General features: G+C 43.2%; 1 protein-coding gene across 2 annotated transcripts in view; it reads left to right on the forward strand.

Moving 5' to 3' along the window:
- SORT1 (sortilin 1) overlaps positions 1-27322 on the forward strand; it is a 60550-nt gene that overhangs the window by 717 nt on the left and 32511 nt on the right. For both annotated transcript variants that reach the window (XM_080647685.1, XM_080647686.1), the window contains exons 2-3: positions 18407-18466; positions 20193-20266. In XM_080647685.1, the coding sequence (XP_080503811.1) occupies positions 18407-18466; positions 20193-20266 (134 nt within the window). The remainder of the gene's footprint in view (positions 1-18406; positions 18467-20192; positions 20267-27322) is intronic.

Raw genomic sequence — 27322 nt, forward strand, 5'->3', positions numbered from 1 at the left:
AGGATCCAAGGTGTGTCCTCTGGGTCAGCACTTGCAGGGTGGGTAGCGGGTGTTCATACACCCCAAAGCAGTTGTTAGGTCCGAGTTTGTTTGCATAGGGAAAGAACAAGCCTGGGAATTGGATGATAGTATGTATGCCATCTCTCTTAAAAACGCCTTCAATTTGACCTTCGATGGTGGCATCGGACTCTGACCAGGAAGTCTGTGCACTGTAACACGGCTTTCAGCAGTTGAGAAACACGTCGTAGATCATCTGCTCTGAGCTCGGTCCTAGTGGAAAACTTAAAAAATTGTGGCAGTCCTGTCCCTGGAGACAAGCAGCTCAGCCCTTGTGCCCCACTGGATTGACAAAGCCAGTTGTTAGGAATGTCCTGGCTCCTTGTTCCAGTGCAACTTGGGCATCGTCCTCGTGTTTTTTCCAGAAATAATAATTTAATTGTTGCTACCCACATTTGCATAACATATTTTCAATTTAATATATTTTCTCAGATATATCCCTTCCTCTTACAAGGAGAGGAGCATGGGAACAGAGTTGAGTGGCTAGCTACCTGTCCTTGTATAGCCACATTCATGTTAGTGGAATCTGCGCTTCCCCTTGGACCGTCTCCCTCTGCCCAGGCTCTGCTCGTTACCTGCGCTGCGTTCTCAGATCTGAGACCCAGGGCAGTTGCAGTCAAGGCCCAGGCAGGCAGGGTAAAGTCCGCTTGCTGCAGCAGCTGCAGGAAGGTGGCCACGCTAGTGCTGACGGGTGGGACAGGTTGGGTGCAGATAGGCTGGAATGAGTAATAGAAAGTCTTCCTGTTTGATGAGGGGCCAAGAGGAGAATTTGTAGACTTCCACCTCCATGCAGTGGCGTTGCGCGTTGAGAAAGTCTTTGCAACACAGATGCTTCATTTACAACGGGACCACTTCCTTCCTGAGCCACCTGGACGCAGTATTCTTACCTCACGTTTCAGATTCTTTTCCTGGTTGACAGGATCTGCTGCTACTTCTGGGTTCATTCCTTTAGTGGAAGTCTTCCCTGATTAGTGGGAATTGATATGTCATTTGTAGTGCATTGATTTCTGTAGCAAGAGAAATAAAACTGGCTTGGGGTGTTCTTAGGCCAAATCAAGAGCAGATGTGAAACCTTATTCTTTGAAGTCTGGTAAGTAAAGAAACTTTAGTTTTCATTCTATTTGGCTACTATTGCCAGTGATTTTTTTTAGCTTTTTATTTTTTCAGTCTTCTTCCAGTGACCTAATTTTAAATTGTTATTTTTGCAATTGTTAATCAGTCATGGTCTCACAAAAAAAAAAAAGGAAAGAAAGAAAAAAGTAAATAAAAGCAAAATAAAACAAAAATAACGTGGTCTCTTCAGAGATCCTATCCTTTTTGGAATATGAATACGTGAAGTGGAGGAGCGAAGCAGTTCTTAGAGAGCCACCTCCTTTACCAGGAATTGTCATGCAGTACTCTGTTCTGCTTTTTAGTTCTGTATTTTTAAGTCACAATAAATCATCCTGAACTGTATTGAAGAGATTTAGTATTTTAGGACCTTTATAAACAAAGTGAAGTAAAAATATCAGCATGCCAGAACTGCTTTTTTATTAGCAATGTTGTATACTTTTGTACAGCTGGGAAAGTGCCTTTAGAGTCATTTTTTTTATAAGATGACAGGATTCACTTCCCAAGAAAAATCAAAAGTTCTTGGTTCTCTTTTTACTTGTTATAACTGTTGTTCGTGTCAAACCCCGTTAATTCATAATGTATGAGAAGACCCTCCAGATGTTCGAGACACACTAGATGCTGGGGTGCCGAGACCCAAAGGAAAGATACTCCGACTGGAGAATGAAAAGCCTCAGAAGGTTTAGCGAATCCCCTGATCTGTTTCGGTGGCTTTCCTGGCTGGTGAGACTATGTTGGCGTTTGCCTTAAGGAAGCAAAAGCAGAACTAAAGCATGGTAGTGCTTTTTCATTCCTGTGCCCCAGTGACCTATACCGCAGGCTTCTTCACTCATGAAATCCACCAAGCGTGCGTGTGTATTTATAAACACTCGTTTCTTACACTCGATAAATAACCTTCCTCTTGACTTTAGCCCCAAACTCTTCATGTCGCCCTTGTAACTATTCTTTCCTTTGAGTGCTTGGAGCGCTCACGCCATGTAAGTTGTACATGAGATAAACTGAGCATGCCTAGACGATTTTATTAATGTTGGTTGCTGAGTTGGATGTCTTCAAAATGTTCTCCCTATAAGCACCCCTTTGAGGTTAGGCATGAAACTCTGCCTTAAAGAAACAGATGCAGCGCTTTGGCTAGAGTTTCGGTGATGGCTGACAATCTCCTTGTTTCTCATTCCTGTGCTCAGACCATTTGACAATGTCTTTAAAACTGATGATTAATAAAGCCAGGAATTGTTCCTTCTCTGTCCTCCCTCTGCTCCTGTCATTAACTACTTCTTTACATATTACTTACAACTTGTACCCAACATCAAAGCATCTGATGTCTTAAAGAAACAGGCCGCTGGAGAGGCCGTGTGCTTGGGGTGCCTAGAAGGATGTGTGTGTCTGCCTGCTGGTGCTGGCAGGGCTGTGTCCAGGCTGACAGCACTGAAGGTGCCTGAGGGAGGCTCCGGGGGGCTGCCACTCTGAGCCCTTGTGGATCTTGGTCACTGGGAATCGGAAGGTCAGTGCCTTGAGATCCCAAAGCTTTTTAACTGCCTCATTTATTCCAATACTCAGCCTCTCTTTATACTACCTTTCCCAGCACTCCCACCCTCACCCTTCAGTTCTCCTCTTGAGTCCTATTTCGTCCATTCGATTTGGGGCCAAGGAGTAGGAATTCTGAAGGCTCTCCTTCTTGGTCCTGGTGGATTCTACTCCCGTGCAGTATAGTAATCAGCCCTTTGACCCCGAAGGGATGTTAGAATGGCTTAGGCACTAGGGATTTCAGTTAGAAGTATCAGCACGTCTGATGAAGTATATCGATCCGGGCAAAGGTTCGTCTTCATCTGAGGTTTGGTTGGGATGAAGGTAGAGAGCTAGCCAGATGGGACAAATGGCTCAAAGGAAAGCAGTGTGACCACTGGGTGACTTCTCTGCTGACTCAAATATTTGATTCTGTGCATAGTGATATTTAATTAGAAATCTGAGTCTCCTGTCTGTCTGTGGAAATAATTGGAAGAAGACTTATTCTTCTGGCCAATCACTAATACCAATTTTCTTTTTGTAATGATCCAATAATAATAGGCTCTCCATCCTGCTGTTTGATCTGGTCTTTCACACAGAGGGTATTAACAGCTCCTCTCCACTCTGCCCGTTTCCAGTCAGCTCTGGCCAGCAAGCTTTGGCTTCTCAGTGGGTGGCTGCAGACACTGTGCTGTCCGACTTGGTCCTAAGTGGCCTGTCACCCTGGTGTGATCTTCCCGTGAAGGGCTCTGCTTAACACGGAGTTGTAGTGGTCAGAGCAGGAGGGTAATGTTGCCTCCTCTCCCTCCCTTCCCAGCCACCCGATCCCTCAAGTTCTGTCTTTACAGAGAGCGAACTGAGTTTTGAGGCTGGAGAAATGACACTCAGATGGTTTACATGATTAGAAGCTAATATTAAGGTAGACAAAGCCATCAGCTTTGGCAGGTGATTAAAAATACAGCTTTTCTCACAAAGGACTGTGTGGCAGTGGCTCCAAAAATATTACAAAATAGATACTGCATTTGTGTATTTCCAGGCATTTCTAGTTCCCTTTCTGTAACCACTGTTTCTATTGCATCTTTTACTCTTTTTCTGCTTTTTCCAAAAAATTTGGTGAAAACTTGTTCTTCCCATTAGCTGTGGCCTCACTGATCTGCATGTGGATGGTTTTGAGGACTAATGGGGCTTAAGGAACGAGCTGCTCAGTTTTAGTCCGTTCTCGGCAGGTTTTTTCTGTTGTAATGGTGACCACAGTCCAAGTGGGGGTAGTGATGTGTGGCCTTGAGCCAGCCGGGCTAAGTGACTCTTCATGACAGACCCTTCAAACCTATGGAGGTTGTTAGTGAATGCTGGACACGTGCGGGTGTTTTGTTTTGGGATTGAGGCAATTTTTCCCCACTCCACCTTCAACCCTAACCTCAGGAAACCACAGTAAAAAACAAAATCTTCGTTTCAGAGCCTGTGGTGTTTTGCTGAGAAATTTTTCTGTGAATGCAATTTATTTTCTGTTTTGCATTTCAGTATCTGGCTTTCAATTCCTTCGTCTACAACACGAGAAATTTTGGGCTAGATTTTTAATGTCTAAAATAATTCTGTGATTCATAAGGAAGAAGAGGAGGCCAGAGGTTGTGATCACAAATGTTTATTGGTTGAATCCAAATTTAGAAGCAAATTGGGGTTGCTCTGCTTCCCAGTTGAACTTGACCATAGCCTGGGATTTCACATCTGGCGGTAATTTGTTACCACCTCCAGAGCTTGCTTCAGTGAAATACGAGTGTTCTTAAAGATAGCAGGAGGATTTTCCCCCCATATAATTATGAAAGACGTTTGGCTTTTTTTTGGGGGGGTGGGTGGGAAGTAATATTTTATCGTCAGCTGAAAAATCTAATCAATGCCACTAGCTTGGCTAGTCAAAAAACAAACCCAGTAGATATATAGCAGTAAAATTGTTTTTTTCTTTCCTGCAAGTACTTTGCTCAAACTGGGACTGTTGTTTTTTGTTGTGTTTTTTACCGGGGAGGAGGGCACGGAGGGGGGAGTCCTGGCCGCTTGTGTGTTGAAAGTAGGGGATCATCTTACCATTAGTAGAATCAGCCTGTGTGGTTAGAACTTACGTATGAGTCACTGGCTTGGTTTACTTTCATCAGGAGAAAATGAATGTCCTTTTCCTTCTAGGGTTTTATGAGTACTATCTCTCTTATATTTGCTTGTGTTAAGAGTTTTGTTCTTTTCTTCCTGTGTGTTCTAAAAAAACTAAGTGCTAATACTGTACTTGAGCCAGCTGGCAAGTCTGGTTCAACAGTAAGATCACCCTGAAGGACCAACAGAAATTGAACGGGGAAGGACATTTTTAATTAACTTCAGTACTTTCCAGACAAGATAGTGCAAATCAAATGTTTATCTGGTACCTGCTGCTTGTCCAAGGGACTCAAATCATAGACATGTTGTTTACAAAACTGCTCAAAGGAGATGTCTCAGTGAACACAGTGAGTCCCGGCTCTGCTGCTTCATAGCTTTGTGATCACGGACAATCACTTAACTTCTCTCACCTTCATAATGGTTATTTTTAACCAGAGAAGCAGCTTTAGGATTATTTGGAGGAACAAAAGAGTTTTGTCAAAATGTTTTGTTAATTGTAAAGTCTTTTCATTCATTTAAAGCAGATGTCGTTCATTGAAACACCTACGGAACTACGTTCGGTGGAGTCCAGGCCTGTGCACAAGCAAAGTTAAACATAAAGATATTCGCATTGATGCCCCCTGAAGGATTTAGGTGTTCACTGAATGCTTGCTGAGAGTTTGGAAGAGTTTGCGGAGAAGGCATGACCCACTCAATGTGCTGACTAGAAAGGCCTCAGGGGTGAATCGAGGATCGAGGTGTGGAGAGAGTTCTCAGGGAGATCTGTCACGGCATGGGGATAAGGAAACCCAGGCATGCTCAGGCAAGGTCGAGGGAAATTTTCTGTTGGAGAGAAGGATGATGAGTATGATTAAGGTTTCCAGGAAAACAGAGAGAGAGAGAGAGGTTAAAAAAAAAAAAAAAGCCTTTTTGGGTGGAGGGGGTAGGGAGGGGGGTACAGGTGGGGTGCTTGGCATTAGGACTTACAGGGGAAAGTGTTGTAACAGATAGTGCTAGACACGAGGCTGGAGCTGAAGAAGCCAGAGGTGGAGATGGGGAGCCAAAAAGATTATCTTCCTAGAGGTTGGCCATTGCTGTGGTCCTGGGAGAGGAGAGCAGAATGGAGGGCAGGGCAGGCCACCTTGTCCACCTACAGTGCGGAGCTTCCCCAGGCGCGCTCCTGGCCTCCTGGACCGTGAAGGAGAGTGTGAGCCAAGGTGAGAGAAACCAGAGCTATAGGACAGTGAAGCCCCTGAACAGACTTCTGCTTTCTGCGTATTTGTGGACAAGGATAAGCTTGAACTCTTGCTGAGAATGTGCTTAAAGTTGGAATCATGGATTACGAGGCTGATTAGCTGGTCAGGTCTCTTTAACTGAGGAGGTTAAATAACCGGCTTACGGGCCAAGAGCTGGGGTCGAGCCCATGTCCCAACGTGGTGCTCCTCCCTGTGGAAGGGTTTCATAGAAGGGGTTTTTGTTTTTATATAAGTTGATTTTTTAATTGAATTTACTGTGGTGACATCGGTTAACAAAGTTTTAGGTTTCAGGGGTACAATTCCAAAATGATGATCTGTATATTGTATTGTGTGTTCGCCACCCCAAGTCAGGGTTCCTTCCAGCTGCATTTATACTCCCTTCGCCCTCTCCTACCTAGTAGCGGTGTTTTAAATCAGCGTGTTTGCTTCAGAGATAGGCAAAGTTACAGACCCTGTGTAAGGCATATACACTTGTGAATTCTCCTCTGCTCGTCCAAGGTCATAGTACCCTCAACAGAGCTCAATTAGCTCTTCCATGCCTCACGTTCCCATCATATAAAATGATGCATGATCATAAGACTTGGGAGAGGAAATGTTTTGAAAACCTTGATGTACCATACACATGTGATTTATGTCATTTCTTAATAAGCCTGTTGATCTGTTACTGTGTCCAATTGTGGGGCCCAATTGTCAGCCAAATGATCCTGCGAAATACCAGCTCCACAGGAACATGTGCATAAAAGGGCACAGATGAGGCAAAAATGTATTTGGCTTTATCACTTGGCAGGATTGGGTGACAGGCTTGGGCGGGGGTGGCAAGAATGAGAGTGAGCCAAGATTGGCAGAAATGTCAGAAGCGTATGTGTTCTTTTTTAAAATCTTTACATCAAAATTTTAACTTGTTCACATGATGGATAGTTCTGGGAGGCAGTGGTTAGGAGGGAACGTGATCTCAGATTGGACCTGCATTCACGTCAGCGGTGGCCATGGACAGATTAATGTCAGCGAACCTTATATTTTTCATCTACCAAATGAGTCATTGTGAAGATTAAATGAGATAGTGTGGGACTCTGTGCATTTAGTTGTTGAGGATATCTTACAGTGGTTATCACCATTAAGCTGATGCATTATCAGTTAGATACTCAAATATCTGCGTTATGTGCTTAAATTTTTTTCCTTAGCTATATTTCTAGAGAATTGTTATGGGTATTTATAGGAACCAAATCTGGATTAAGGAATATTTACTACTTATGTCTTTGGACTCGGGGGTTAAGAAAAAGGGGGCCCAGAGAACGGGAGAGATCAGCTACACTAAGTGAGTTCCTTGAAGCTGTGGGAGATGGAGGAGAAAACACCAATTCCATTGTCAGCAGTACCTGGGCATCTGGTTATGAGCGTTTTAAGTATATAAAGTTACTTACTGATAGTTTTAAAGAACTTACCATTATAAAAAACAAGGCTACATACAATGTAAAAACTATTTCTCTTCTTCATTAAGCTTTAGTTTACTGGAGTTAGTGACTGGTTTTACATGGACTGCTCTGAAACGGCACCTTGCTGAGTTCACCCTCGTTCCTTAACTGAGTAGCCACAAGTTGGCTTTGCATTCTACTGGCCTCTGTGAGGTTTTAAGAAATATTAATGAGATGTGGTAGGTACTTCTCAAGATCTTTGTTTGGAAGCATAGAAGACCAGAATGTTAACCTAATTATTTTATTCCGTGCTTATCTCTTAAACATTTCACCACTTCCTGGCCTATGTTAACCCTCTGCTCCAGGTAAAGTGACCTTCTCACCAGTCCCTTTGCTCACTAGGTGCTGTGTTGCTTCTCCATCTTTGTTCAGAGGGCCTTCCTCCTCTGGCTGGCTTGTTCTTCTCTTCTCTCCTACAGCATTTAACTATACCATGTAACCCAGCACTTAACTATATAGTATTCTGTCCTGTATTCACTGTCATCTATTCAGTGTTTTTCCCCCCCAGATTATAAACTCCTTAAAGGTAGGGGCTATGCTTGCTCTAGGAGTCCTTCCTCACTTTTATCTCACACAGTGCTTGGAAAAGAGTAGGCATTAAGTGTGCAGCCTGGAGTCAGACAGACCTGAGTCTGAATCGTTGCTCTGCCACTGACCAGCTGTGTGACTTTGGGCAAATTACTTACCCTCTCTGAGCCGGCTTCTTCATTTGTAAAGTAACAGTGGTATCTTTTTTTTTAAAATATATTTTATTGATATTTCACAGAGAGGAAGGGAGAGGGATAGAGAGTTAGAAACATTGATGAGAGAGAAACATCGATCAGCTGCCTCCTGCACACCCCCCACTGGGGATGTGCCCGCAACCAAGGTACATGTCCTTGACCGGAATCGAACCTGGGACCCTTCAGTCCGCAGGCCGACGCTCTATCCACTGAGCCAAACCGGTTTCGGCAACAGTGGTATCTTATATATCATAAGTGCCCAGTAAAAGTTCAAGACTACTATTGTTAGTCTTCAATTCAACAATGGGTTATTGAGTACCTGCCACGTGTTAGGCGTTGTACTGGCTGCTGGTCCTGGGAACTGATGTTGAACACAGCAGACAAGATCCCTGTAGGGCAGTGGTCAGCAAACTCATTAGTCAACAGAGCCAAATATCAACAGTACAATGATTGAAATCTCTTTTGAGAGCCACATTTTTTAAACTTAAACTTCTTCTAACGCCACTTCTTCAAAATAGAGTCGCCCAGGCCATGGTATTTTGTGGAAGAGCCACACTCAAGCGGCCAAAGAGCCGCATGTGGCTCACGAGCCGCAGTTTGCCAACCACTGCTGTAGGGAGAATAGACATTATGCAGATATGTAATTATCAACGTAAGTACCAAGAAGAACTAAAGTAGCTACAGGAGAATAATGGAGGGAGGTCTTTTTAGTCTGGGACATTAGGAAGAACTTGCTGAGAAATTATTTTAAAGGATACTTGAAGATAAGTAGACTTTTTGCCAGTAGGAGTATCCCAAGCAGAGAGAACAGCATGTGCAGAGGCCTGGGGCTAGTGCTTGGTGTGTGTCCAGAGGTCTGGAAGAAAGCCATCCTGGTGGCGGAGGGAGTGAGGGGTTAGTCCTCAACCCAGTGCGTGAGTGGTGAGCCTTTATGGTTCAGGCAGCTGGCGACTGGGGCACATCCCTTCCCTTCACCACCTCCTTTTCTCTGAAGCGGGAGTAAGATGTAATAATTAAATGTTAACAGTTCTGCAGTTTAGCTCATTTATTGGCCATGATTTGAAATGAATGAATTATCCTATGAAAGTGAATTTTTCAGCAACTAAGCCTACCCTTTTAAGTGCCAAAGGTTTTGTTGTTGTTCCAGTGGAAATTTTTCTAAAATACTTCACTGTCTTCTTAGTCAACCGAATGAGCCTGGATCATTGAGACGACATTATGCTACACCACGACTCACATTAATGGCACTAATGCCCACAAGATGAGATATGTGGGATCATATCCTCCCATTCCGAGCAGCCCAGATTTATAAGCCTAGTGCCATTGTCTTGTTGAAAAAAAATTTTTCCCCCTGCAGAAATGATAGTCCCATTGCAATATCTGGTTCCTTTAGCTGCTGTCCCGTCCCCAGATTTGATTTGCTGCTTCTAATGTAAGCTGGGAAAACAGATGACTAATTTTAGGCAGTTCTAACAAGCTTAGCAAATTGATTTAGAGCGCTGGTCTGCAAGTTTCTCTTAGAGGTCAAATGCATGGATTTTTATTGCGTGGATGGCGGCAGCAGAGGTCTCCCCCGCTTCCTCTCAGTGAGCAGCCAGGTTGTGGAGGTTTGTAGAAGATGGAGGTTGCTGTCGCCTCTGCTTTTAACACTAGAGTGTTGTCCAGCAGGGAGCCGATTTTTTTTTTTTTTATGAAGACAGAGCAGTGGAAAAGTAAACGGAGAGGTTAAATTAATGATGAGTCATAGGCTTTTAAAGCTTATAGGGACTAGAAATGTTGTCATTCCAGCCTCTCCTCGCCTTGGTGGTGCAGTAGGGTTGAGCTGCTCAAGTTCGCCAGGCTTTAGGCACAGCTGGAATAAAGTTCAGGTTCCCTGCTAGCCCTAGGGCAGTACCTGCCTGGTGGGGAGCAGGCACAGACCATTTTCTCCCTTGGGAATCCATTGCCTCTGGTATGAAACTGAATTATGCTCCTTCACTCACTGGAATAATAAGAATCAAATGAAATAACACAAAGATAAGGCGTTGGTGACCCCCCCCCCCCACAAGAATGGGAAATTAAGATTTAGGCTTCCAACCCTAACAGAGAGAGCACAGTATCATCCTGCCTTGCAGACAAGTCTGAAAACTTGAATAAGAGTTTATGTTTAGCCTTCTCATTTCTAAGAATAGTCTCCCTGAGAACTGGACATTTGTGATCTTGTTTTTGGCTCATTTTTATGACCCTGGCAGCGCCAGTGCCACACTTAACAGAGCGGTACTCTGGTCAGAACATCATCTAGGTCCTGCTCCAGGCCTCTCTTGTACATCACTGTGCCCTGGCCACCCCTGTGCTCTCTGTTAGGGTTGGAAGCCTAAATCTTAAATTCCCAATCTTGGCGGGGAGGGGGGGGTCACCAACGCCTTATCTTTGTATGTTATTTCTTTTGATGCTTATTATTCCAGTGAGTGAAGGAGCATAATTCAGTTTCATACCAGAGGAAATGGATTCCCAAGGGAGAAAATGGTCTGTGCCTGCTCCCCACCAGGCAGGTACTGCACTAGGCTTACACCCTTTGTAGCTTTGTGTTCATGGGACAGGCTGTCTTCTGTAGACTAAATGTCTAGCATGTTTAGGCCTCATTTTTAGACTTCTGTAAGAAGCATATTGAAAGCTCCACGAGCACGGAAAGTGTATGATCCCTGTTTTCCCAGCACCCCAAGTAGGGTCTGGCACATGGTAGGCAGTGGGAGAGTGTGTGAGGGTACCGTCATTGAATTCACTCCCTCATTGACTTGCCAGAGAGGTTGCTCCCGATGACAAGATGGTTGGTCATCTGCACGTGTCTTTTTCTTTTTTAATTGAGTTTATTGGGGTGACATTAATTAACAAAATCATGCAGGTTTCAGATATGTCACTCAGTGAAACATCGTCTGCATACTGTGTTGTGCGCCCATTGCCCAAGGTGAAGTTTGTTTTCATCTCCATTTTCCCGCCCTTTTCCTTTTTTCACCTCTCTTCACCCCCTTCTCCCTGGCTATCACCATACTGTTGTCTGAATTAGTGTTTTGGGTTTCTTCGGATATATTCCCAAAAGTGGGATCACTGGGTCAAAAGGTAGATCCATTTTTATTTTATTTTTTTTTAATATATTTTATTGATTTTTTTACAGAGAGGAAGGGAGAGGGAGAGAGAGTTAGAAACATCGATGAGAGAGAAATATCAATCAGCTACCTCTTGCACACCCCCTACTGGGGATATGCCCGCAACCAAGGTACAGGCCCTTGACCGGAATCGAACCTGGGACCCTTGAGTCCGCAGGCCGACTCTCTACCCACTGAGCCAAACCAGTCACGGCGGTAGATCCATTTTTAAATGTTTGAGGTAACTCCACACTGTTTTCCACAGTTGCTGCATCAGTCTGCATTCCCACCAGCAGTGCACAAGGGTTCCCCCTTCTTGTCTGTTGATTTATTCCTGGTAGCCATTCTGGCAGGTGTGAGGTGATCTCTCATTGTCGTTTTAATTTGCATCTCTCTGATGATTAGTATCGTTGAGCATCTTTTTGTATGTCTATTGGCCATCTGTATATCATTTTTGGAGATGTGTCTATTCAGTTCCTTTGCCCATTTTTAAATTGGGCTGTTTGTCTTCTTGGTGTTGAACTGTGTAAGTTCTTCATCTGTTTTGGATATTAACCCCTAATCAGATGTGTCATTGGTGAGTATGTTCTCCCATTCAGGGGGTTGTCTTTTCATTTTGTTGATGGCTTCTTTTGCTTGCTCCATGTGTCTCTTAACTGGGCCGTGTGACACTGACCCGGCTCGGGTGTGTGGGAGGCAGTTCTTTGAGTGTTTTACTTTTGATCAGATGTGTAACTAAAGATAGGCAGAAGTTTCTCATTACCTAGTTTTTTCCAAGCTACAGTGACTCTCGGGACCAACTTTAAGTTCTCCAAGCTATAGTAACAGTAATTTAATGAGGCTTCAGGTTTAATTAGATAATGAAGACAGTTATTTCCATGAAGGATGTTGTGTTTTAGGCTTTGAAATGATAGACAGTAAACTTGTGGGTGAGTCTTGCAGTCGCTGTCAAGATGGCCTTATTTCAGAGGAGGCAGTACAAGCTGTCCCCCTACTTTCTAATATAATGACTCCCTGAAAACCAGTTTGGTTATAAATGTCCGCCAGTGACTCCCTGCTGCCCAGCGCTCCCCTACTGGGGGCAGTAACGGCTGTCCGTGTCCTCTGGGACACTAGAAATCACTGTTCAACAGGTGATGAAAAAAAGACGCTGAACAGTGTGTCAGCGAATAATGATGTTGGGATGTGTGCCCTAAATTAAATCAAGACCACTGGTGTTAGTGTGGCTCGGGGGAGTAGGGGCTCTCTGACCCAGTCTGTAACTGTCTATTACATCTGTTAGCCAGTGCAACAAAAGAATAAACTGACACGGTCAATGAGTGCTTCTTTTTTTAAATATATTTCCTTATTGATTTCAGAGAGGAAGGGAGAGGGAGAGAGAGATAGAAACATCAATGTGAGAGAGAATCATTGATTGGCTCCCTCCTGCATGCCCCCTACTGGGGATCAAGCCCACAACCCGGGATGTGCCCCTGCAGGAATCAAACCTGGGACCCTTCAGTCTGCAGGCCGATGCTCTATCCACTGAGCCAAACCGGCTAGAACATCAATGAGTACTTCTTATACCAGCCTTTCATATATCCTTTTTTTAAAAATAAAAATAAATTATATACTTTTATTTTTATTATTTTTTAAATCCTCACCCAAGGATATTTTTTCCATTGATTTCTAGAGAGTGTAGACAGGAGGGAGGAGGATTTTTATTACTTAACTTTTAACATTTAAATCTCTGTTCTGTGTAGAATCTCTTTGGGAGAGGAGATAACAAGGGAATTAGGATTCTATCTTTATATATTTTTTCCAAATAGCTAGTTTTTCCCAGCTGTTTGACCACTAACTTGCACTGTTAGCTTTATTATACACCAGCGATTTTCAACTGGTGTGCTGAGGTGCAGCAAGAATTTTTAAAATATTCAATACCTGACTATTTAGTCAGGGGCACTGCCCTCTTTTCCAAGTTAAAAAAAAAGTCAACAGCCAACACAGCAACAGCCCCCTGGTGTGACTGAATCAAAATTACACCTTTTTTTGGTCAGATTGGCAAAAAATACACATTTTTCTTGGTGTGCTGCAAAATGTTAGTAATTACTTTACGTGCGCCTTAAGATGAAAGGTTGGAAGTCGTTGTCATACACGAAAAGAGACCTCCCCCAGTCTGGGAGGTCGGCCTGTCTCTTCCTGCGCCAGTGACTGCTGGGGGATTAATCAGTCTGTCTAGATGTGCGCGAGTTTCCTGGTCGATCAGGTGACATTTTACATAGCTGGTCTTCAACTTCTTGGTTTCTGAGCTTCCTTCCCTAGGATGTGATTCAGTAATCTAAATTACCTATTTACCATGTGGTCCCTCTGAGTACTGGCTTTTGGCTCGTTAGTCACACAAATAGCATATTTACATGTGTGTGTGTGATTTTAATTTTGACCTTCTAGAATATACATTTGGCTGACTGCTTAGCAATATGTAGTGGTCAGATCATGTTCTCTTTATGCTCAATAATCTGTCCCTTTTGCAATACAGCTTTTGTTCCCCAGAAATAAAACATGCTGCAAACCTCCCCCACCTTCTCCATTCGAATTGTCATGTATACAGACAGCTAACGCATAACATCATTTTGTAACAGTGCTTGAGGTAGACATCCACTCTGTCTTCTGTGGGCTGGACGTGACTCCTAAATGTTTTTATATGTTCAGTATTTTAGCATATTTTATATGTTCTGGATTGTAATAGTATAGGATATTCATTGGTTGTATTGTGTTGGAGATTTGGGGTTTTCTCTTCCTGGAGAGATTAATCTGCCTTTCAGTTCTCTGGAGCCATAAGCTTTGTCCTTTGTTCCTATTTCTTTTATTCCTCTTACTTTGCCCTGATTAGAACAATTGAACCATAATTTATTGGGTGATTATGTTCAACTGTATATACCACTGGAAACCATGCCTGTTTGAGTCAGTGATCCTGTGGCCTCGTCTCAGCTTTCTTGGGTATTTCAAACAGAAGTACTTTTTTCCTCACACACATTTTTCTCTATTTTTATTTCTCTATTTTTATTCCCCTTTGGTTCCTACCTTAACTTTGTTTATCCTGATTTGAAATTCTTATTTAACAAGTACTTAATAGCATCTACTGTATACTCAGCACTTTACTAGTTGCCAATATTAATATAGTTTATTTATGTTACTCTTTGAAAATTTTCCAAATCCTTACATATGTTTGTGCTTCCTGCACAACTGCCTTTGACCCGCCATCTTGCTCTTCTTCTGTATGCTCCGACCTCTAATCCCTGCTTAAACCTCGGCGTGCAGGCAGACCTTTATTCTTCTTGCTCACCTACGTAGTCCACTCCCGACCAGTGCCTCTCAATGCTTTGGTGGGTCCGGGGCATCTTCACCAGTTTCTGACTGTGTGTATGGAGTTGGTGGTGACTACAGTTGATGGTGGCTATAGCCTCCATGTCCTCCCCAGACCACCAGCTCATTTCTTCAACTGAGGGGACATCTGGGCTCTCCCCTTCCCGGCACTGTGTCCTGGACACTCTCCGGACAGTAACCTAGGGCAGAGGTAGGCCCTTGTTTTGTTTTTTGTCTGTCAGGGATTATTGTACTTTGTTGCCTCGAAGTCCAGTGTCTAGAAAACGATGGTTTCATAGAGTTTGTGTTTTCAGTTGTGTCCGGTGGGAAGGTTAATCTGATCCCTGCTGGTCTCTCTTGGCCAAAAGCAGAAGTCTTCTCAGAATAGAACTTTTCATATTTAGACTCGTTTCTGTCGTGGGGAAATTAAGTGGGTCTGGCTTTATCTTTTCAGAGCTTCGCAAGTAATTCTTAAAGAAAATTAATTTAATATTTATTGAATGCCTTTTATGTGCTACATTATATATTCTTGTTAAAATGAATAGGCTTAGTCCCTGTACTGGATGTTCTTCTTCAGGGCTAGTGAGGGAGGCAGACAATGTTCTTATTGCTATGATTAAAAGTAATACATATTTTGAAATATCTATGATGCCACCACAATGTAGAGTGACATGTATAGTATATTAAATATGATAAATGATGTCACATTAGAATTGATGGCCTTGTGCTGACACTTGTGAATTCTGTCCCCTAACCATGACCAGGACTCTTAAGAGTAGCAGAAGACCACAATTATAGTTAACTAGAGGCCCAGTGCACGAAATGCATGCATTGGAGTGGGGCGGTTGGGGAGAGGGTACCTTAGCCCAGCTTGTGCCCTCTCACAATCTGGGAGCCCCACAATCAAATCACCCTGCAAAGGGAGGCTCCGCCCACCCACCACAGCGCCACCACCGGGTAGCCTGGGCCTCCCTCTTTGGGGCAATTGTGGAGCCCCACGACTGATCGATCACCCCGCCAGCCGGTGGCCTGGGCCTCCCTCTGCAGGGCGATCATGGGGCGATGGCCCAGCCCCTGACCAATCGCATTGCACCCGCCTTGGCTGGCCTGGTGTCAGTGGGTGTCATAGCGTGGTCGTCTGGAAGGTCGTCTGGACGGTCGTTCTGCTGTTTGGACTTTTGGTTTATTTGCATATTACGCTTTTATTATTATAGATAAATCTGGCCTGCTTTTCCAAAGGTACTCTTTGGATGATGAATGAGGTCAGCTGTCCTTTGAGTTGTTTAGGAGAAGCTACAGGTTGCTAGTGACATCTAAGAATCTTCCCCCTCTGTGATTGGACAGCAGGAGACGGGAGTAATAAGGTGAGAGGTGCAGGCCCTGATAGGCTCAAGACAAGCCATGTTGTTGCCTGAGCAAGACAGCAGGACTCCAGTGGTGGATTTGTCTTTTCTCCTGGTCAGCTGCTGTGACCAGAGCCTGCCTTGGAGAGAGAGCCTCTGTTTAGGTGACAGCCCGTGTGGTCTGTCTGGTGCTTGTGGTAGCTGTGGATCTTTCTACTTCTCCTCAAGGAGCTCATTGATGTGATCTCAGACCCTATCCTCACTCAAGAGAATATGCCATCTTGCTCTGGGTGGACTATCTTGCAAGACACAGTGCTGTGTCCGTTGTGACGCTGCTGGTTCCAGCTGTCTCTAGCAGCCTGCTTCTCCACAGATGCCTGGCCAGTGTGTGAGCATGAATAGCCTTTCTGTCCTGCAGAGGCGGTGAGAAGCTCTGCCTGAGCGTTTGAGCGTTAACCAGCATTCACTGAGCAAGCCCTCTGTGCGGCACTGATTGTGCCACTTAGAGACTGTACAAGAGATTCTGCTGACCTCAGATGTACTTACAGCCCGGAGGGGAAATAGCAGAGGTGAATTCAGAGGCCCGTTCAGGAAGACCACCAAAGAAAATGAGAAGATAAGCAAAACAGTGTTTTGAGTTCTGTGTCTTCAGACGTCTCTGTTGAGATTGGCAGCTTGAGTGACCCAGAGACCATCCCACCATTTACAGACATGTGCTATTTTGAGATTGAGCTTGTGGTTTGGGAAGGCTGTAGAACCATTTTCAACAAATGCTTATTGAGTGTGCAAAGTACCGTGGTAGGCACAGGAACACCAAAGAGTACAAAGTGATATCCTCTGCTTCCAAGGAACCGCTCCTTAATGTTCGGAAAGGCAGGGCATGTTTAAGGGTTTAAAAATCTTAAGATATATGTCTTCATAAGAGGAAAGCAGAACTGTCCACACAGTAGAAATATATACTAAACTGTAAACCCCTCTGGGGAGTGGGGCTTGGGTGGTGGGGCACGTGGCAGACGAAGAGGAAGGATCTTCACTTTTTCTGTATACATTTCTGTATGGTTGGAAATTTTTACCAAGTGCCAGTATGGCCTTTTTGGAATTATTTCTTTATTAGCTAAAAACAACAATAGAGACTAGAAGATTATAATCATAGTGTTTGCCTTGAATATCTCTGTGTGATAGGATTATGAAAGACTTATATTCATTATACCTCCCTATTGTCTACATTTTCTGAAATGGATATATATTATTTTATAAATAGAGAAATAAAGTATTTGAAAACCAAAACCCAAAAGCACCTACAATGATTACTAATACTGTGTTTTAGCCCTGGTTGGTGTGGCTTAGTGGTTGGAGTGTTGGCTGAGCACCAAAGGGTCTCAGGTTCAATTCTCAGTCAAGGGCATGTATCTGGGTTGCAGGTTCAGTCCCAGGCCTTGGTCAGGGTACATGCAGAAGGCAACCAATTAATATGTCTCTCTCACATTGATGTTTCTCCCTCTTTCTCTCTCTTCCTTTTTCTCTCCCCGCCCCCTTCCCTCCCTCCCTTCTACTCTCTCTAAAAATCAATGGAAAAATACCCTCGGGTGAGGATTAACAAAAAATATATAACTGCATTTTAATATGTTTACCATATTTTGTATACACTACACCAGCTTTCCTTTTCTTTTGTCTCCTCACTCTCACCACAACTCTATTAAGGTTGTTCTATTATTATTATTATTATTATTATTATTATTTACTATTTACTATTATCATTATCTACTACTATTACATTATCTACTACTATCTACTACTATCATTATCTACTAATATCTACTATTATTACTACTATTATCATTATCAAGTACTATTTTAAATGTGAAAGAAGGGCATTTGCTCTCGCTTCTGTCCCTTGTCATTTTTAGAGAGCCTAGGAGCAAAAGGAATCTAGTTATTAACCATGCACCTGTACTGTGAAGGCTGCTGAGAAAAATTTGTTATGCTTATTGGTTACAGTTATAGCTGTCAGTGTGGGCTGTGATCCCTTGTTTTAAAGCATCCTAAGAATACTTTCTACATATTTATATTTAGTTCTGTTGGAGAAAGCAATGAGATTACCCCATCTCCCCATCTGGTGCAGTGAAGAAAACTCATCTGCTTGGCTTACTTTGTATGAGAAAGAATTAAAATCTCCAAGTTATTTGTAATTTAAGTTAAGTAGTTAAATCCTGTCCTGCAAATTTTGTTCTGGGAATCCAAGTCCCCTTATAATTATGAATTTAATTACTTGGAAAGTAATAGTGTTCTGAATTATTTAAGGGAGTCAAAGACTGAAGGAAAGATGTCATTTGTAAATGAATTTCTTTTTTCCCCCCCTTACAGCATGTATTTGATGATCTCAGTGGCTCAGTATCCTTGTCTTGGGTTGGAGATAGCACTGGGGTAAGTAATATTTTGAGGCTGTGAATTCAACTCAGCAAGAAGAAGATGTAGATTTGGGGAGTTAAAGCACTAAATGTTGTTACTTTCTGACACTGTCTCCAACCTCAGGCACAGAAATACATGTTTCCAGGACAAACTCTCAGGAAACTGGTTGGTTTGGTTTTGCTTTAGAACGGGAAACATCCAGTAACCACCCTCTTCCGTAATGGGAAGATAGACACCTTTTGAGTCCTTGGTGGCTGCTTGGCATCAAGATGAGCAAGAAGAAGAAAGAGGGAAGTGTGTGCTGTATGCTGAGAAGTGAGCTTCACAGCACGTGGGAAGACCAGTGTGGAAACTGAAACCTGCGCATCGCACGTCTTGGCATTTTTCCTCCAAAATGCATTTTCCCACAGTTAGTGTTGAAGGACTGTGGCGTCCATGGGCTCATGGCTGTTTAGTTCCATCTGTGTCCCTTTCCCTACAACAAAGGAGGTGCTGCCAGGATTGGGAGAGTGGAAGGGAGCGTCAGTCAGCTCCTTATTCTCCAATGTGTAGCCCGTCTCCCAGTAGGAGGGTGCACTTTGGATGCATCGGCCCCAGGTCTTGAATCGGGGCTTGGTGTTAGCTGCTCTGTTATTATCCTGCCTGAACAAGGGCAGGGCCGCAGTTCATACCCTCTGGTATTCCATGAATGTATGCATCATAGCATTGAGGCACACGATGGCTATGTCAGGAATCCAAAGAAATATAATATTGGAGCCGAAGAGCAAGTTATAAATTTATTATCTTAATTAATCTTTAAACTTCTGGTAGAATATCTTTAAGCATGTCTCAGTTTCTTCTAAAATTTGAGTTGTGCTCTAATTTCTATGATTTATACATTTATTTAAGATAGTTGGTATCGCAAGATTTCTTGTTCCATGGCCATTTGAGACTCCCTCTTGTACTAATCTATCAGAATTTGTCCTATTGCATATTTTTATCTAGAAAAATATTTAAGAAATTAATTTCATGGAGAACTGAGAGCAGGGAGGAGAAAAGGAGGGATATATGTGACACGGTGACCTTTGAGCACCCATAGTGCTCTAGCTTCCTGTATACAGAAAGGGAGCTGATTCTTGCCTGAGAATATCTTACAATACTAGAGGCCTGGTGCACAAAATTTGTGCCGGGGGTGGGGGCAGTTCCTCAGCCTGGACTGTGAGAGGGCGCAGGCCAGGAGCCCCCTGTAGGGAGCGGGCCTAAGCCGTCAGTCGGACATCCTTAGTGCTACCATGGAGGCGGGAGAGGCTCCTCGCCAGCCGTGAGCCCAGCTTCTGGCTGAGCAGCGCTCCCCCTGTGGGAGCACACTGATCACTAGGGGGCAGCTCCTGCATTGAGCGTCTCCACCCTGGTGGTCAGTGTGCGTCATAGCAACCAGTCGTTCTGGTTGTTCCACCGTAAAGTTCGCTGGGCTTTTATTATATAGATGGATACAAAATAGTTAAATCCTTCCTTTATTGTAATGGGTAGTTCATTAGCTCTGCCTCACTGCTTCAAGTGTAGGTGATGGGACCATCTCAACCAAGAGTTGAGACCTTGAATCACTGCAAGCCTTAGTAACTTCTTGGTTTTCTGACTACAGTATATGCTACTGCAAAGCAGGGCTCTTGGCAATCTTTTAGATGTTGATTTAATCACATCACAGGTAAGCACGTGATTGGACTACCTTTCTTTTTAACTGTGTGCTTTTGTCTCTCTCCAGATCATTCTAGTCTTGACTACCTTCCATGTACCACTGGTAATTATGACTTTCGGACAGTCCAAGCTGTATCGAAGGTGAGATGCATATGGTTGGGGCACTAACTGAATACATTGTGAATGTAAGTTCCCCACTTTTCTAGGCATGATGGAGTCTAACAGTTGATTTAAAAGATCTTTCAGCCATCTTAAATTTTCAACAAACTGTCACATTCAGCACACTTAATATTTACTTAACCTGAAGAAGTATGAAAAGGGAACTAGATGTTCCAAGAAGATTAGGTTGACCTGACTAAATGGGAAAACAGTAAAGGCAGGTGGAGAGTGTATAGGGGTGTGTGTTTTATTAATTTAAATGGATATTTATTTTGGGGAAGGTAGCATGGAGTTCAACAATCTTCCTACTTATTATAAACACAAAATGGTTTTTATATCCCTGAAGAAACAATCCTCACTATACCTTCCAAGTAAATATATTTATGTAATACTTTGTACCTTCCAAGTAAATATATTTATCTAACCCTCTGAGCCCCGATTTATCTAGATTGTTTCTAGATCAGAAGGAGGTTCTCAGGTCAGAACTACCAAAGTGCCTTATAGTGTAACACTGGTAACAATGGTGGCAGTGTATGTTCTGGAACCACACTGTGACAATTACCAAGTTTTACATGTGTTCTCAAAGGTACAGCTTGGTTAAATAGTGGGCTCTTTTCCTTAACTGTAAGATGCAAGACCAGCGAACTCTCAGAAATTGCTGATAGCTTCTCAATCATTTGTACTCGTCTCATTTTCCCCCAAGGGACCCCCAAAAAATATGGCATCGTAGCAGATGACACAGAAACTATTCTCAGGGCCAAGGGATCTCCCAGCAGCCATCGTACTCTCTCAGGGGCCCAGACACAAGTGAGCCCATGTTGAATTTCTGAGGTGGCCCCTTCTCCAGTAGGTGTAATCTTGATTGCTGATTCTGAGCCTGGAGCCAGTGTTCTCTGCCCTTCAACACAGTGATGTTGACTTAAAAATAGGCTAAGAAGGAATTGCCATTTTGGAATTGCTGTAAGCTCCACAAAGCCAAGGTTCTTGACTAACTTGGGGTTCTCAGCATCTAGCCAAATGACTGATACATAGTGGTAGGCAGGCAGTCCATACTAATTGAATGAATGAATGCCTTGGGTTCTCTATAGTTTTTAGACTGATAATTTTTTTATAAGGATTGACAATGTATTATAGAATCATAGTGTTAGAAAGGGCTATAATTTATAGGTGATTTTTGTCTACTCAATTAGAATAGTAATTGAACTATTTCAGACAGGTGAAAAGTACCCTGTTTGGGGAGGGAAAAAATGCATAAGTTGTAACTTCATAACTCTTTCCAGTGTTTAAGAAACCTTATTGCCATAAAATTTTTCCTTATGATAGTTTTTCTTGACAAATTATCTTCCATAATAAAAGCAGTGTATTATAGCCTGGCCAGTGTTGCTCAGTGGTTGAGCATTGACCTATGAACCAAGGGGTCACTGGTTGGATTCCCGGTCAGGGCACATGCCCCGGTTGTGGGCTTGAGCCTTTAATGTTATGTCATAGAGCTACATAGTTTTGGGAAGCAACATGGTACAGTGTAAAGTTGCCAGGTTTTGGTGACAAATAGCCCTGGGATTGAATCTCAGCACTATCATTTGCAAGCAGAATGAGCTTGAGCAAGTTATTTAGCCTCCTGGAGTATTTCCGTCATCTGCAAAAGAAAGATGGTAACAGTGGCCACCTTAGAGCTGTTGTGACTTACGCTCTGCAGTGCCTGGGCTGGAGTAAGAACTTGTGGGGGTTAGCTGTTGCCATGCCAGCAGCCAGCGAGGGCATATAGCCAGACTGTACTGATATTGCTGTGCCAGTTGTTAAAATGAATTCAAAGCCTTCTGTGCCAGTTGGTAAAAAATGATTGTCTGCCCCCAGATGCCTCCATGGCTTCTAGAGATGCATGCACACCCCTGCCAACATGCAAGTGTCATGCATGACCCATATCCACTCTGATTGATGCTCATACAATGATATTTTTCATATCCCCTCTGCTAGTTACCCATCATTTTTGTTAGATTGACGGAATTTACTAAGTCATTATTCTCTTGGACACTTAGGTTGCAACTAATTTTTCACTATTACTAATGCTGCTGTGATAAATATGACACATATATGTGCTAGAGGATGCTAATTTCCACTTCATTTTTTAGTAGCAAATGAAAACCTCTTTTCTTATTGACCCCTAGATGTTTTTGTTTTTTAATCCTCACCTGAGGATTTCCATTGGTCTTTAGAGAGAGAGAGAGTAGAAGAGAGCAAGGAAAGAAGGAGAGAGAGAGAAAAACATCGATGTGAGAGAGACACGTGAGGGCTGATACTCTAAACACTGAACTAAACTGGCCAGGGCAACCCCTAGATGTTTTGAAGGCTATTTACTAAGCTCCTCAACTTCCCCAGGTTGAACTATCTCCTGTAGTTGTTGCTTTAGCCACTTTAATGCTTGTCTTCTGAATTCTCTACGTTGCTGTTTAAGTGGGTGACCAGCACTATCGCTGTTTAAGACAGGTTCCCAGTCAGACCCATAGGGAGCACAATGTCTTTTCATGACTTTTTTCCATCCTTTTGCTTTTCAGTATTGTGCTTACTTTAAGACTGCCCCAAACAAAAACCAAATGGTTAAAATGCCATCTGACTCAGCCCTTTTCATCCTAAATCTGTCTGGCCTGTGAGAAACCCCTAGCACACACGCGACCGGAGAGCGGTCCTCTCTGTGTCCGGTAGAGTATCGTATTCACAGGGAGGTGCTTTTTCTGCGTGGCACCCAGAAGTTTGGTTGTTTGTTTCTACCGAGGTCATTTTGAATATGAATTCTTTCCTCCCTGCTGTGAAGGGAAAAGTCTTCCAGAGGTTAGGTGGAAACTGTAAATATGCCAGTCTCCATCTGGCCTGGCCTGGCCTGATGTGACTCATTTCGTTGAACACGCCAGCCAAGAGGCACATGTTCCTTCCGACACAGGAAAGGCAGGGAGCAGTTTGATCAGAATGTCTATGCTAAGGTTGCCCAAGTGAGAAATAAAGTAAAAGCCTGTTGAATCCACTCTGAAAACTCTGGTTTCTCACAGCTTTAATGATTAGACTATTTATTGGATTATCTCCCTCCACTAAATTGCATTCGGTCAAAGGTTTATTTGAGATTCAAATAAAGGCAGCGGGTCACATGCCACCTGCTCTGAGCTGTGCTGCACGGAAGTTCCAGAGAATAGCAGGAAGCTGTCTCTGTTACTCGTACCGGGTTCATAGACCTTGACCTTTAGGGTGTGAAAAAGAATTATTAAAAGGTTTGGGAAATAATAACTAAAGTTCCTAGGCATTCATGATTACGTTAAAATGAATAGTATGTTAATGTCTTCAATTTAAAGGACTTATGTTTGAATGGTATAAATTTTGATTCTCTGTTAAGGAATATTAATAGATTGTAAAGTGCATTTGCTTCTCACTTTGCAGATACTAACTTAAAAAGGAAACAGGCCACCTAGTTAGGATGATAAGTTGGTGTAAGGCAATCGAAGATGTTTTGTATCTTTTTGTTCTATGGCCCCCTGAGTGTAACTTTTCACTGTGAGATCAACTTGGTGAAGCACATGTACGCATTATTCAACACCAGAATCCTGTACCTAATTACTAAAACTACTGGGCCATTTTATTGGTGATTTTTATTTCCTATTGAGAGTTGTTCAAATTTTGGATATTAATAAGAGGATCTCTAAAAGATTTCACATTGAAGTTTATTCCATAGTTGATGTAAGTTTTTCAGGTTACTGAGAATTTTTTTAAAAAAGGATACCTTACAATGGTAAGATATGTACACATATAATACCTTAATTAAAAAATAAAAAATAATAAAAAAAAAGGATACCTTAAAGGTATACAACCGATATTGAAGGCAAGTATAGTAAACCAGCTCCTCCAGGGCATCTTGTATGACAGCTTTTTCAGTGATGTGCTGGGTTCCGTTTTCACTGCTTCAGACAGCTGGGTGAAAAAAGAGGCTGAAGTATAATTGGGAATTCAGTTTACCGATGGATTGAAAATCTGCCAGTTTTGCCTGTCATTGATTTTAGTTCTATGTCCTTTGGCACATTTTAATAAGCTGCATTCTCCCTAACTGATCTTTTAGCTGGAAATCTCAATGCAGTCAGTTCTCACTCTTCACAATAGTTATGCTCTCCATAGTCCCCATGAATACTGGTTAGTGAATCCTGAACCATTGTTCCTAGAGGAAAATTCTGGGGTAGGTTCTTATAAACCTCTGATCACAACGTTAACTTTCATCAATTGATCAGCACATCATTTTGTTGTTTTGTTTTGTTTTTAATATATTTCTTTATTGATTTCATAGAGGAAGGGAGAAGGAGATAGAAAAATCAATGATGAGAGAGAATCATTGATTGGCTGCCTCCTGCACGCCCCCCACTGGGGGTCGAGCCCGCAACCCAGGCATGTGCCCTTGGCCGGAATTGAACCTGGGACCCTTCAGTCCGCAGGCTGACGCTTTAACCACTGAGCCAAGCCGGCTAGGGCACATCACTTTGTTATATGTGTGTTTCTTATCCTCCTATATAATAAAAAGGTAATATGCAAATTAACCCTCATACCCTCACAAGATGGCTGCCTAGGATCAAGCCGGCAAGGGGGTTAGTGAGGGACGACCAAACAACTGAACAAGCAGGCTGCGTGGGGCGACCAGGCTGGCAGGGGGGTTAGTGAGGGACGACCAAACGACTGAACAAGCAGGCTGCGTGGGGCAACCAGGCCGGCAGGGGGGTTAGTGAGGGATGACCAAACGACTGAACAAGCAGGCTGCGTGGGGCGACCAGGCCGGCAGGGGGTTTAGTGAGGGATGACCAAATGACTGAACAGCAGACTGCGTGGGCGACCAGGCCAGCGGGGGGGGCCATGAGGGGCAACCAGGCTGGCAAGGGGAGCAGTTGGGGGCGACCAGGCCAGCAGGGGGGGAAGTTGGGGGCGACCAGGCCAGCAGCAGGGGGCAGTTAGGGGCGATCAGGCCGGCATGCAGAGGCAGTGAGGGGTGATCAGGCCAGCGGGGGGGGAGGGGACAGTTAGGGGCAACCAGGCAGGCGAGTGATTAGGAGCCAGCGGTCCAGGATTGTGAGAGTGTTGTCCGACTGCCGGTTTAGGCCCAATCCTCAGGATTGGGCCTAAACCGGAAGTTGGACATCCCCCAAGGGGTCTCGGATTGGAGAGGGTGCAGGCTGGGCTGAAGGGGACCCCCCTGTGCACGAATTTTGTGCACCGAGCCTCTAGTTACTATATATATTATTTGTGGGTTTTTTAAAAAATATTTTTATTGATTTCAGAGAGGAAGGGGAGGGAGAGAGAGATAGAAACATCTCTCATATATAATAAAAGGCTAATACGCAAATTGTCCCCTCGACTGGGAGTTCGACCAGGAGGTGGGGCTGGCCAGCCAACCACCAGCAGCCACTCCTCCCGCCCCACTCCCCCGATCCGGGGGTGGGGCCGGCAGGACCCCACCCCAGCCTCTAGTCAGTGATAAGAGAGAATAATTGATTGGTTGCCTCCTGCACACCCCCTACTGGGGATCAAGCCCACAACCCGGGCATGTGCCCTGACAGGGAATCGCACCGGTGACCTCTTGGTTCTGGGTCGATGCTCAATTGCTGAGCCATACCAGCCGGCCTAGTATACATTGCTGATTCATTAACATTGAGCTCACAACCAACTCATGTCTGAAAGAAGCTTATCTAACTAGCATATTTTCTCCGTAAGGACATCAAAGCCTTCTTGTGTTCAGGGGCTCTGGACAGCACTTCAGCACTATGCTTGGGGGCCATTTAAAACTGCAAAATCACCCATTCAAAACACAGAAATGCAAAATGTGAGGTACTGAATAGACCAGGATGAAGACACTTATTTACAGTGTAAGAGCTGAAATAAGAAGGCAGCTCGTCCCCTTGTTGGACCTCAGCTCGGAACGTGTGCACTGGGTGACCCTGCGTATGTCTGCAAATCACTGTGGAAGGGCCACGAATATTGATGTGGGGTTACAAAGAAATTTTAGTGAAGAGGCATATTCACAAATACAGAATCTGAGAATAAGAGAATCAACTGTATACACTTTCCCAATTAGTGAAAACTACAAAATTATAATTATTTTTTTTAGAGTTTTTTGTCGTGCCTGTTGTTTTTATATTGCAATATGTAGTGACTTAATCACGGCAAAAATGAACTAAAGCAGTGGAGAAGTGGTTAGGCTTGAAAGCTGACCAAATAAGGCTATCTGGGTCGGTTTGATTGTTGGGGAAAGGAATATGTAAGATCTCTGAGATATTGTAGGACTCTTACTGTTACTTCTCATTAAATGTCTGCAGGTCAAATGCTGGATGTCACACGTTCCTATATATGAAAAGTGCAGAAACAAGGGTGTAATTCTAGGCTCTGGATGTTTGGGTTAAGTGTGAACATGTGAGTCTTCTGGAAAAACCCCATTTCCAGTGCTTCATCTCATTAAGAATGTTGACTGCATCTTCCCAGAAGTCCATGTGATGATTATTTTTTTCATTTATTTTAATGATTTCTAGGTTTTTCTTGTCCTTTGGGGGTATTAGGTTCTATTCCAAAAATATTTATATTCTGCCATGATTTTCTTGAGTTATAGACAGGTGCATACTCTTATTCAGGTTTATACCACAGATATATGCAAAAGTGATTCTTTATTTTGGTAACCAGAAAGAGCAGAGATTAGGGTTGATATGTAGAATTATTATTAAAAAGACTGGTTTCTAAAGCAAGATGGTTTCATAGGGTTTTGTTAACTTTTCATCTGACTGCTGCTCATTGCTCTGTTAATTATCATCTGGAATTTGAAAAGTAGATTTATTTTTTAAGGTGTTTCATTGATTTCCTCTTCATGATATATGTTGTATGCTGATAGAAAAAAAACTACTTTTAAATAAAGGGTTTTGCTAAAATACAGAGTGGGCAAAAGTAGGTTTACAGTTGTTCAAATGGAAAATAATACAGTAATTAATAAATAATAATATAAGAATAAACTCGGTGTTTCCCATACTCAACTGT

This window comes from Plecotus auritus (genome assembly GCF_963455305.1).
Source record: "Plecotus auritus genome assembly, chromosome: 12".
In the NCBI taxonomy this organism is placed as follows: Eukaryota; Metazoa; Chordata; class Mammalia; order Chiroptera; family Vespertilionidae; genus Plecotus; species Plecotus auritus.